This window comes from Temnothorax curvispinosus, unplaced genomic scaffold (assembly GCF_003070985.1).
Source record: "Temnothorax curvispinosus isolate PA1 unplaced genomic scaffold, ASM307098v1 QBEX01002909.1, whole genome shotgun sequence".
NCBI lineage: Eukaryota > Metazoa > Arthropoda > Insecta > Hymenoptera > Formicidae > Temnothorax > Temnothorax curvispinosus.
This window is the reverse complement of record NW_020212689.1, coordinates 23-12,730: the sequence shown is the minus strand read 5'-3', so window position 1 is coordinate 12,730 and position 12,708 is coordinate 23. Positions and strand designations below refer to the sequence as shown.

Below are 12,708 nucleotides of genomic sequence, written 5' to 3'. Positions count from 1 at the left end.
TCCTCTCCGTGTCTCACTCTTTTTACCATTTGTCGCGGTTCTTCCATTCCACGAGATCAAGCGCGATCAGATAAACCGAGAGTTCTTTCTATCGTCTCACCTTTACGCTAATACTACAAAAATGATTTTTTTTTTTTTAAAGAATAAGAACTTAATAACTAACGGAACCTCTGCTCAGCTCTTTTTTCTCTCTCTCTAAATAAATTATATCTAAATATCAACTAAAGAGTCGTGAAGTACGATCGATCTAATTGGTCGGTTGCAAAGAAAGACATGTTCCGTGAAACGATTATTTGTTGCCAGAAATGGCAGATAAGTTTTCACGTACGTAAAAGATTGGTCCCTTACCTAATCGATACAATCTTGACTGACGACAATCCGTTTTACAATGAGCAGAGATCGTGTGACAGAAAATTGGCAAGGTGAAATGATAGAAACAACGGTCGAAAGGAGAAATAATCGCGCCACAAAAGAACAAAAGTTAGACGATGAACGTATGAATGATCGAAACACAATGAGATATGAAATGCGGATGTCGAAGAGAAGCAAGGATTAAATATACAATTTTCACTTCACTCGAAACTAACGCAAACGTTTAAAATACGTCACAAAGATACCCTTATTTTTCGAGCATTTTTTAAGCAACGTATCTCGATTTTTGTGTTATTTGTACATCTTGATATATTGATATTACTCTTATAACAACTCTTCTTCGCTCCTTAAACTTTTATATCTTATCGTGTTTCGGCCCGAAAGCGGGATCACGAAGAACACATGAACGATTCCTCACGAAACATCGTATGGCATTGAGGAGTCGTCCCGATAAAACTTTGAATCGATTCGAAACGCGAGTAAACAGGACTCCCCAGCAGAACGCGTGATATCTCTTTTCACCCTCGTCCTGTTCTGTATATTATGTCTCACTGGCAGTGCCTTAGATCACGTGCACGACGAAATTTGGCAGTGCGCGATACATGAGCGCTCGGAGAGAATATCGCCGGTTTTAAAGAAAACTATAAAAATTAAATAATTACTTTTCTAAAGCTAAAAATAAATCATCACTCCATTTAGATTTAGAACACAGGTTCAGGGCGCGAATAATTAATTGTCCTAAGTTTACGGATATCGTCCAAACGTAAAAATTAAATTCAGCTTACGGCATAATTTTCAAATTAACTTGCAAAGCGTTATGTAAATGACTTTCTTTAGGAACGGCGATATAGACTCGAAGGATGTACAAATCCGGGAACAGTGGCTGCGGCTAGGCCGTGTGTGTATATATGTGTGTGTATGAATGTACGTATAAAGAGAAAAGAGCCGACGACGAGTTTCTTAGAAGCACGTTATGAACGAATATATGCTCGTGCAATAGAGAGAGATACTACGTTAGAGGCGCGCCGTTAGAACGACGGGGCTGGCAGTGCGTGATTCTGGCAGTGACGCGTTTATATTATCCGGTGTTGATCTTTCGGTCCCTTCAAAAGGAAGGAAGGAAGGAAATCCACCGCCGTATGCGTGCCGCCCTCGCGGGGACGCTGTGCTCGAAAATCAACGGATACAGAGAGATATATCTTCTTTTTAGATAGCTTTCGCGTACTCGCGAGTGGCTTGCCTCAACGGCGACGAGTAACAAGCCCGCGGCTGCGCGAGTACAGGGTTTTCGTGTAATATGCCGTTTCGTTACGATAATTTCAACTAAGTATTTACATTTACAACTTCGCGGCCTCGCGGTTCGCGACGCGCCGCGCACGCCGCGCGCACGGAACACCCCCCCTTCACACGCGGGCAGTTTTGAGAAAAAGTAAATTGTCATTCATTAAAATATCATGTCCCATGGGACGGACGTGACGACGACGCGTTATCGGAATGGCCGCGCTTCTTGTTACATGCATCCTCGCGCGTCAGCTAGAGATCTATTCGGTTATACACTTACAATCATACTTTATAATAATAGTAAGAATAATTAATTGATTAATTATGTCGTAGAGCTCTTAATTACAGTTATATTGGCAGTGTTTCTTAGCTGGTGTGTAAATGACGTACCGTCTTTGTCTGTCTGTGTGTCACATACGGTCTCCATTTCTCTCTCCAACTCTCTCTCTCTCTCCATCCTTCATTCACATTTTATCTACTCATCCATTCCTATTTTCTCACACAGTCGTCTCATCAATTTCTCATTCAACGCACTTTCAATCATTCAACACACACGACACGACGTATATTCTTCTCCTTCGCGAGTCTTAATTTACATGAAGTTCTATTTGCTACGCATGTACATGCACGCGGCGTTGCTGCTCCGCGATCGTTCACAAGCATTCATGGTCGCAAAATTTATCTTTTTTTTACAACCGCGATAAACTATGTACGCGCGGGAGCGGCGACGCGTGCACGTCTTGCTCTTTGTTCACTCCCTTTATAACATTCTTCGCTTAACAAGTCGTGGGAAATGTAACACAGCCTACGTAATTTACCCCTTTTGAGGGTAACAGCTCATCGGTTGCGGTCGCGCAGCATGTTAACTACTCCCAGTTTTCTTCATCTTAGCACTCGATTAAATTTTGTGCTCTCTCGTGCGACGAGCGTACGTTAACACGCTGCGCGAGACTCAGCAGAAAGATAAAAGTAACGCGATGATGAAGTACACGAAAACACGTTTCAGGCACGGAAACGAGGCAAGCTCGATGCCGTGCGCCTCTCTCTACAAAAAGCTGGCTCGGGCATGCCTCGGGCCCTGAGAACACTATCATTTCCTTAATTTTGTTTTTTTGTACATCGCCTCTCCGTTCCATCTCTACGAAGAACGAAGAGAAACAATCCTCGTTAGAAACCTCGGGTGGCGTACGTGTCGTCCGATTATTCCGCAATCTTTCAATTTCGTGCCGAGCTTTTCAAGCCTGGGAGACTGTCAACCCCATTCAGGGAAATAACGGCGAATTCGGAGCATTATCACTCGGTCTCTCTTACACACACACATGCACGCTTTCATCCGTACTGTCTTGCATCCTCACCTAACAGCCTAAACCCGCCCTTCCCCGATTTTCTCTAAGTCTCTCATACAATCCCGATACAGTCTTCTGCGCCCGCTTCGCGCTGTCCACGATCCTCTTCTTTCTTCCCGCGTCTCTTCCTCTTCGTGTCCCATTTCATGTCATGACGACGACCGACGCGAGTTTCTACCGAGTTGTAAATCGAGGTAGACGTATCTTCTCTCTTCTTTTACCTTTCTCTCGAAGCATCGTCGGAGATCGCAAAGACCATCAGTTCCCGGAAGTGCCAAGGGGCCGATGTTAGATATTAATTGAGTCTTAAGGCCACCAGAGTGATTATCTCCTTATAAATTGTTAACTACCGCTTAAATATTTTGTCTGTGCACTCCCTCTGTTTCCTTTGGCAAAACCAAATACGCAAAAGCTCTTTACTGCTTTCTTTTTTTTTTTCGCTTTTTGTCTTTGTCTACCGTTCCTGCCGCTTCCCCCGCGCGTCTATCTCTGGGATCTTGATCGGCAGTATATCGGTACAAAACGTATCCACAGTGAGGCACTTTCGAGGCCCAGACTTAGCGCTTCCGAAGCCGACGAGCGTCGAAATATGCGAGGTACTCGTGGCAGAGATCCGCGTAGAATTAGCGCGATTAGTAGATGTATCCATCGATAAATAATAACGAAGATGTTCATTGCTGAGCAATATTCTCGTCCCCGAAAACGGAGGACGGATAATCGCGTTCCCCTTTGTTTATCCTTCAGACGTGTCCCTTGATCTTATCGCTACTGTCTGCTACTCGAGTCATCCTGAATTTATCTCTCAATTTCCTTCGACATTGCGATTCTTATTTCCTAATCGATCTACAAGGATTGGTCGTTCATCTTCAGATAAATTATCTTCTAAAGCGGCCTCCGTCTCTTTCGATACGTTCGGGTATTTCAGGTCGCACCGTCGCGGCCCTCGTCTTCACCAACCAGGAAGCGTTATAGACTGTGTCGTGCTCTCGTGTCAACGGCAGCACTCTGTTCTTCTTCTCTGGTTCAGGTGTCGGCGCTCGTTAGGTCAGTTCTGGTATGCCGATTGGCCGACATTATCACGAGTCCTTTACCGGCTTCCGGCGCTGCTTCGCTCGCGCCGTCGGCGGTGCGCGACCGCTTATCGCGGGATAGAGAGCTAAACTCACTTGTTCCGGGTTACTAGCAGCCGCTTTGCGAATACCTACGTGTTTCGTACTTTGTACTTCGGATTCTAATACCCATTCGTCCGGTTCTCTGTAAGAAACGCAACGACAAAAGAATGAATCATGAGTCTCTCGGATATCGTGCGTATAACTAGTTAAAGTTTATTTTTACACAAAAACTTACATATCTTGAGGATACCACCGCAGTAATACCTTCCTCTTCCCGTCCAATTCGACTCTTCTCGCTAAAACCTGGAAGAGGAAATTTATTGAAGTAAATCAAGTAAATGCTTTTTACAATGTTAGCCGTATGATGCGACAATAAATTTCTTACTTGACTAGTTAGTACCATCGAGTTTCCTGGCGTCTCAGCTAGTCGCCCTTGCGTCCTCGATGTCGCTAGTTCCAGTAGCCTGTGCTGGAGACCCTCCATTATTCCCGAGTCAAAGTAATCAAAAAGTCTCGCTGCAAAAAAGATACCGTGATGGAAGAAATCTGTAATCAATGTGGAGTCGTAATGAAAAGACACTCACCTGACCAAGGTTGCCGCCTATATCTAAGCTTCTTGCCATTTCTTCTAACGAGCTTGCCGCCATTCTCGCAACTACGTCTCCCGTTACTGCTGCTCGTTTCCGACTGATTGAAGTGACCATTCACGTGCCTCTCGAGGGCGGTCTGTAAATAAATGTGGATTAGTTTTTGAATATTTTCCTGGACAAAAATCAATGATATGAGGAAAACCCTCATTACCTGAGAGGGCGGTCTGTAAATGAATATGGATTAGTTTTAAATATTTTCCCGGACAAAAATCAATGATATGCGAGGAAAACACCAACGTTACCTGGGAGCTAAATCTGCAACCGCAACCGTCGACGATGCATCGAAAGGGTTTGTTACCGCCGTGAGACAGAACGTGTCTCTCTAACCATCGCCGGGAACATGACGTCCTACCTTGCACCTTGCATCCCTGCCAATGACAGACGAAATTGTCGCCGCCAGTTTGCGTGTTGATGTGTGCAGCCTATAAAAAATACAAATTGCATAAGTTAGATTTTACATTATTAATAGTAAGTTGATTGTTCGAGTAAGAAATACAAGACTCTATTGATTGATTTTCCAGCATTTTCTGCGAAGGTTAAAGATTTACGGTAAAAAATGTTCTCTCACGTACCTGTAGATGCTCTAAAAGACCACCCACAGACTCGAAGCTGGCTTCGCACTTATCCCAACGACAAATCCCGCTGTCAGTAGCCTGCGGTCTATCCTTCTCGGGCGCTCGTGCCGGAAACCGAATGGTAGTAGGTGCTGAGAGGATAGGCGACGGTTTCGATTCGCTGCCTCGGGAGTCCTCCTCATCTACATCGTCTTCGTCGACTGGCGCCGATTGGCCATCCTCGCCCTTACTGTCCTCCTTCGACGGCGAGAATAGCCTCGAAATGGGAGAGTCGTGGCCGCTCTGCGACCTTAACGCACCCAGGATACCTCCACAGCTGTTCGTCAGGTTGTTGTTCTCATTCACATGCGGCTTCGCCGCCAAGATTGCCTTGAAGTCCAACGGTTCGTCCAGTAGTGGCGAGGCGGCAGTAGCCGGCGGGGAGTTGCCCTTAGTCGAATTAATACTCGCGTCCGAAGTTAACCTGTTTAAAAAAAAAAAAAAGAAAAAGTTATTAACCAGAAAACAGCCTTTACTTACCAGAGTGTTCCATTCCTTTCGACTAAAAAAATTACATGTTTGGTGAATTAATTTATAAATCCGAGCTTCACGGAAAGTCTTGGAGACGCTTTGAAGACGTTTTTAAGATATCTTTTAAGGAGGTCCGAAACACGTCTTTGAGACATCTTTTAGACACGCATGTTGCCTGGGAAACTTTTTCTCAATATGCATCTAATAGCAAAAGACTAGATAGTTAAAGATGTATGTCAGAAGTTCAAAGATAACACCATTGTCATAACATTTTGCTGAGATATTCATTAATGTAGTTTGTTTCTACATGTGAAACTCGAAGTCAATTTACTGTAGCGTTTTCAAGAAAATTATTATGAAATATAACTTTGTAAGACGTAGTCTTATAGCGAACAGTGCACACATTGACCGTTCATCTATTACAATATCTCAAACTAACAAGAGAAAATATATTAATGTAATCTGGAATTGTCAACGACGTCATAAACCGTAAAATATAATTAATTCACCACATAATTTAGAAAAAAATTGATCTTTAATATTGGAACTTGAGAAAATCTCATTCCTATTGATGTTCTGAAACTTGGCAACGAATAAAACGCGTATAATATAAGTGTACAGCCTCCAAAATTAGTTTGTTTTGTAAAACTATTTTTTCTATAAACTTCTAAAATTGAAAGAAGAAAAAAAAAAAAAAAATATCAAATAATCTTATTAATAGATAGAGGCCCTTTAAAAAATTTGAGATGACAGTATAAGGTAACGATAAAAATTTAAATTAATTTTGAATTATATATTTTTCTTATTCTGATTTTTTCCAAATTATTATTAATAAAGAAAATTTTTATATTAGAAAATAATATTTTGGAAATTTTTATACTCAATTTTTATTAAAATCCATGGACAATGCATACACCAATCATTTATATCTCACCTTTTATTGGTACAAGAAATATTTCTTGTACCAATAAGAATGAAAAATCATTGTTCTTTAGTAGTAAATCTTCCTTCTAACTTCTCTACGGAGAAGATTCATTATAATTTTCCATACTTTTTTTTAATACTTTTCAGTTTTCTTACTTTTATTTGCGTTTTCCTATGCTTTGTTAAGGCTCCTGGGTACTCATCGTGGCCATGTTAGATCGTGACATCGGAGATGAGAAATGACACGCTGAGAATTCTTGCATCCCACTTTTAAATAAAAAAATATTTGGATAAAAAAACATTTCTGATCGCTTTCACACACTTATAAAATATTCCGAAAACTATCCTTTTCTTTTGATAGTCAAACAGTAAAAATCATAAAATGAATGTAATACGAAGCCTCTCATACAGGCTTATGCGCAGGCGCATGTCAAGGAAAAAGGATAGTTTTCGGAATATTTTATAAGTGTGTTAAAGCAATCAGAAGTGTTTTTCCATCCAAATATCTTTTTATTTAAAAATGGCACGCAAGAATTCTTAGCGTGTCATTTCTCGTCTCTGACGTCACGATCTAACATAGCCGTGGCGAGTACCCAGAAGTCTTAACTCAAATATGAATGCAGTGGCGATTATAAGCCAGGATGACCAATTTGACTGTTTAGAGCGATGTTGCCAAATTTCATAATATAATGTAGGTTTTGCAACAATATCCTAAACAGCACATTAGGTCCAAAATCGGGACACAAGACGTCTTTAAGACGTCTTTTAGCCATCATTTCGTAAGACGTTTAAAAGATGTCTAAAAGATGTCTTTTAAACGTCTTATGTGTTCCGATTTTGGACATGCGTGCTCTCTGGGATAACTCTTTTTTCAGAGTTAAAGTAATGCCGATATTTATTAATATGCGTATAAAATAATGTATTAAACACATTGAATGTTCCTAACAGGGCTGGTGATTTGCTTCGAAGGCTTCGATATTCGAACTTCGACATTAAAATCTTCGAAAATCGAAGTTTCGAAGCTTCGAAGAATCAAAATTACACAATTATTAATTTAGTGTAATAGTAATAGTACCACAATAAGCACACATTTATAAAATTATATGACAAAATCTGAATGAAATTTCTAATGTTGCAATTATGTCGCTTATGTCGCAAATATATTTTTCGAAGCTTCGAAAACACCTTAAAGTAAATGTACCAATGCCGGAACACTTATAATCTATGTCTGGACACCTTTATCATTTTAGTTTTTAAATAAATATAACGCGAATTAAAATTAAAGATAAAATTATAATACACGCAAAATATTTTTGTCTTTGATTCTTTGATTTTAATTCGCGTTATAACTTATTTAAGGATTAAAATGATAAAAATGTCCAGACATAGGTATGTATCCAGGCATTGGTACATTTACCTTAACCCTTAAATGCCACACCTCTCAAGAATCTCGTAAATGACACATGGAGTCTAAAAGACCCCAGCATGAAAAATGTCTCCTTACTCATTGATTTTTTGATATTTAGTTATGAAAATTATGTTCAATGTTATTCAAGGCTTAGAAAAGAGAATAAAATGCTTATATTGTTAAAATTTCAATTTCAACATAGTATAAAAAATTAAGTAAACTGAGTACTGCTAAGTGTACAACCGGGTAGGTCAATCACTCAACTATCATCAATGGGAGCATGAGCTCCATTTTTGGGGGAAACATTTGAAAATATATTATTCTAAAGGGTCTGGGATCCGCTGGACCCCGGGTGGCATTTAAGGGTTAAAGATGCATTCCACTTAAGGCCCGCAACGTGAGCATTATTTGTCTTTATTTAACATTTGACAAAAAAAACAAGGATGAAATGATTCTAAGAACGTTGCGGGCGTTAAGTGGAACGTGCCCTAAACTTCGAAAGTTCAAAGTTAACTTCGAAGCTGTCGAAGAGTAACAGCCCCAGTTCCTAATTCTGGCGATAAAAAAAATAATCCAAAATACGAATTTTGTGTTTTATAGATTAGTAATGAAATCAAGAGAGCTTCTGTACTTTATTTTATAAATTAATTTCTTCAAAATTAGCTATTTCAAAATTAGTAATTCATTCAGAAATGAATAACAAACTGAAAATAAAAATGATACTTACGCTGAGAAACCATTCTGTAATTTAATAACAATTATTTTGCTGTCTTAAAATTTATCGAATGCAGTGCCCTGATTCTGCAACTCTTAACGACATACAGTGTCGTTATCGCTGTATTGCCGTTGCGCAGATATATGGTAAAAATGCTACACGACAATATAACGATAATGTCGTTAGAGCCCGATAATGTCTGTAACTCTAACGACAATATAACGATACTGTCGTTAGAGTTACAGAACAGGGCCGCGGATGGTCATTTGACTAGAGAAGTGCTACCATACATCTTTAAATTGACTAGCTAATCAATCAGCATTATTGCGTTAGGGCGTGCTGCGGACACGAAATCCAATATCTTTACCTAAGAGGTGAGATCTTGGGCAGATTTTTCAGCACGTCGTTCGAGATTGGCAGAATTGGCAGCGACTTCGGCAGCTTCTTGTCTATCTTACCGTTGGCCCTCGGCACGATGACCACCGGTACCTTTTTCGTGTTTGTCGACGTCAACGTCCTCACTTCCCAGGGCTCGTTGGTCATAGTATTCTGGTTCGCATTGGGCGACACGGTGCCCAAGTATTTAGCAAGGCCGCCCTTGTTCCTCTGCACCACGGGTGGCCTTCGAAATTCCGACGAGCTCTTCGCTACCAGCACCATTTCGTTCGTTTTCTTTATCTGTCAATAGAAACATAACAGTAAAATTTCAGTACTATTGTACTATTTATTTAGGCATACTGTGCGAGAATATCATATCGAAAATAATCAAACATTAACTTGGCATTTCCCAAAAGAGATAAAAATAAAGTAACTTTTTCGTTAACGTCCACATTAAATAAGTAGGGAGATAGCAAATATAGATACTGTTCAAATATGATGTATGACGTCCTCAATATTTTCCAGGAAATATCTCAGTAACATTGAAAGAAATATATGTTTGCTAAGGGCCGGTCTACAATCAGTCGTATGTCGGAACCGTCGGAACGTAGCCGATGGTCCAATGAAGAAATTTGTTTTCAAAAAATTCTCTTATTGGACCATCGGCTGCGTTCCGACATCCAATTCCGGCATACGACTGATTGTAGAACCGGTCTAAAAAGAGATTACTGCAGTATAATGCAGATAATAGCAACATTGAAATAGTCGTATACCGGACAAAAAATTCGACAAATATTTCGAATAACTTGTCTTACTTCTCTTCCTGCTTCTTGTAATCGCGATGTTAGCCGAGATTTGATCATAATAAAATGAGCGAGACACATTTAGCGTTAAACGCGCGATGCGGTGTGAAACGCGAATTATCGAGACCGTGCCGCGTCAAATTGCCGATCGATAGGACGAGAGCAATTTCCGTGAATTAATATCAACCTATTGGAAAGACCTACACGCGGGTTTGTTAAAAAAGGCTAATTCAATATCCGATAAACGCGTGCTCGCTGATAAGATGAGTCTGTATCTGAAGTGTTCACGCGAAGTAAAGCCGGTCGATACCTTCCTTCAACACTTCTGTTACATTGCGTTGGTTTTCATCGAAGAAGCACTTTCTTCCGCCACTATTCCTTTGGTTTATCTGACTTCTACGTACCGTAAATTAAATACCGTTAAACAAACGATGAGTGTTACAGGCTGATCTTGCAACAATCAACTTTATATATTTCTACAACCCTTAGATAAAATTTTTCCCGAAGTTCGGATAAAATGAAGATTGATCATCCATCCATTTGTGCTTTTGAAACCTGAAAAACATTGAAAAATCTCCAGAGTCTCATACAACTCTCTCTTAGAATTCGAAATCTGTCAATGCCTTCGTGTTCGAGTGGCTACCTAACATAGATACCGACTGCGACTCATTCAAAAGTAAACCTTACTACAAAGCTCACATTTCTTTCAAAATATAAAGAGACAGTGGGTTGGGCACATGGGCAATCGAGAACTCATTTTTTACGAAAAGATCTCTCCAGAATCCGCCAAGGGATTTGTGCCTCCGACATCTTTGTCTTTTCGCACAAAATACATGGATACAGTTTTTTCTTGACACATTTATTCGCTTCTATCTCGAGTGAGACACCAACCTTCGGCTGCTGCGGCTTAATCTGCGTCTTAAAGTACTCCGTGATCTTGCCCTGGGACTCGTGGTGGTGTTGGCCGCCCGTGATCTTTCCGTTCCCCTTGACGGCCCCCCTGGAGGTGGGATCGGCGGCGCCGGAGCGCGGGAGAGCGCCAGCCTCAGGTTCGCCCCTCAGCCTCTTGAATGCGGTGGTGGAGCAGGCGGTCGCCGCCAACGGTGGGGTCCAGGGCCATTGGGGCCTGGTACCGAGCTGCGACGACGGCGCCAGCTTGGGTAGAGACGGCAACGGACTGGCGGATGTGCCGCGTACCGCGGCTACCCCCTCGTCGCTGCTGGTGCTGCACGGCGACCCTGGTTCTGTGATATCGCTGGTGCCGCTGCTGCTGCATTCTCCGCAAGACACCGCGACTCCACTGCGACAAACGAAGAAAAATAGTTTAATGGAAAATCCTTCGGGGAAGAAACGTGCTCGCAAAATTCGCGTATCGCGACGAAGTTCGCCCGAATTTTAATTCATTTTATTATTATTGCATAGTATTTTGCTGTTATTAGAATATAATGTATTCCAGATCTCTATCGTATTATTTTTTTAATGGCACGTTTCTCAATTGATGAATATGTAAGTGGATAAATGTGGGATAATTTCTAGACAAGGAATTAGAATTAATAACTAGCGATACCGAGGCATCTTTTATAACATATCAATATAGAAGCATAGTCATTATGATTGATTACAGTCAGCTTGTAACAAGCTGCACGATTCGATAATGAGGCAAAAATCCCCTACGCGACACCACCTACTGCGTTTAACACAGCACAATGTGAGGTATCTCGTTACGGTTGTATTACGCCCGATCATTATGTCGGCAGAAATTCCGTGTACGTCGTCGTGCAACGCCCCATTACAAAGTGGTGGTACAATTTATCCGAATGAAGATGGGGGGCTCATCCACCACCCATCGCACACCTCGTCACGCTTCGACCCCCCCCCCCTCTGTTATTTTTCCCCCCATGGATCCAAGCGAGACCCGAGTCGCCGGTGGTCGGTCGATCGCTCTCGGTCCAGAGACCAGAAGCAAACAGCTTTCGTGGCAACCGCGAAGCGCCACGAAGGGAACCGGTTGGAGACGACAAGCGGCGGCGGCGGCGGCGGCGACCACGAGGAAATTGCAAGCTTACCGAGTAATGATGTTACCACCAACGCAAACCTAATTACAGGCCTAGACATTGCCAATCGGCCTGGCCCGGTCGCCGTCGTCGTTTGGGGGGTTCCAGTATCGCGGCTCGGCGACCCGTTTTGGTAACTTGCAGGCAAATAGAGGTGTAGGAGACACATATGGGCGATGAAAAGCGGTTTCGGGAAATTTGGCTTCAAACTTTTTAACAGCGATTTAATTTTTGCAAAAAAGTTGTCGCTTCGCCGGGTGTGTAAAGCTGGCGTATCATTTCGCAGAGAGAATTAATTAATTACATATATTATTAGTGCACACAGAAGTTATGGAAGATATGAGTTTAAGGTATATGATAGGTTCTGGAGTATAAGGTTTACAGAGAGAATGCATTGATTTAGAATTCAAGTTTTATAAGTTTTAGGATGCAAGGAATGTTATTTTAAAGATAAAGTGAGATATTTGTTCTTCCTGGGTTTAAAGAAGATTTGAGAAGAATTTAGAAATATATGGAATATTAATATTAGTTGTTGCGCGTTGTTGTATGAAAATATGTGTGTGTGTGTGTGTGTGTGTGT

At 41.3% G+C, this 12,708-nt stretch overlaps 1 protein-coding gene across 1 annotated transcript; it reads right to left on the bottom strand.

The window, feature by feature from the left end:
* Nucleotides 1-3,701: 3,701 nt before the first annotated feature.
* LOC112452058 (zinc finger protein jing-like) lies at nucleotides 3,702-11,374 on the bottom strand (the record flags this gene model as incomplete). The annotated part of the gene is made up of 8 exons (XM_025012076.1): nucleotides 3,702-4,253; nucleotides 4,347-4,414; nucleotides 4,497-4,627; nucleotides 4,696-4,837; nucleotides 5,004-5,183; nucleotides 5,334-5,799; nucleotides 9,261-9,571; nucleotides 10,966-11,374. Coding segments are annotated over 8 exons (1,885 nt in total), but the record flags the coding sequence as incomplete, so codon positions are not given.
* Nucleotides 11,375-12,708: the final 1,334 nt, after the last annotated feature.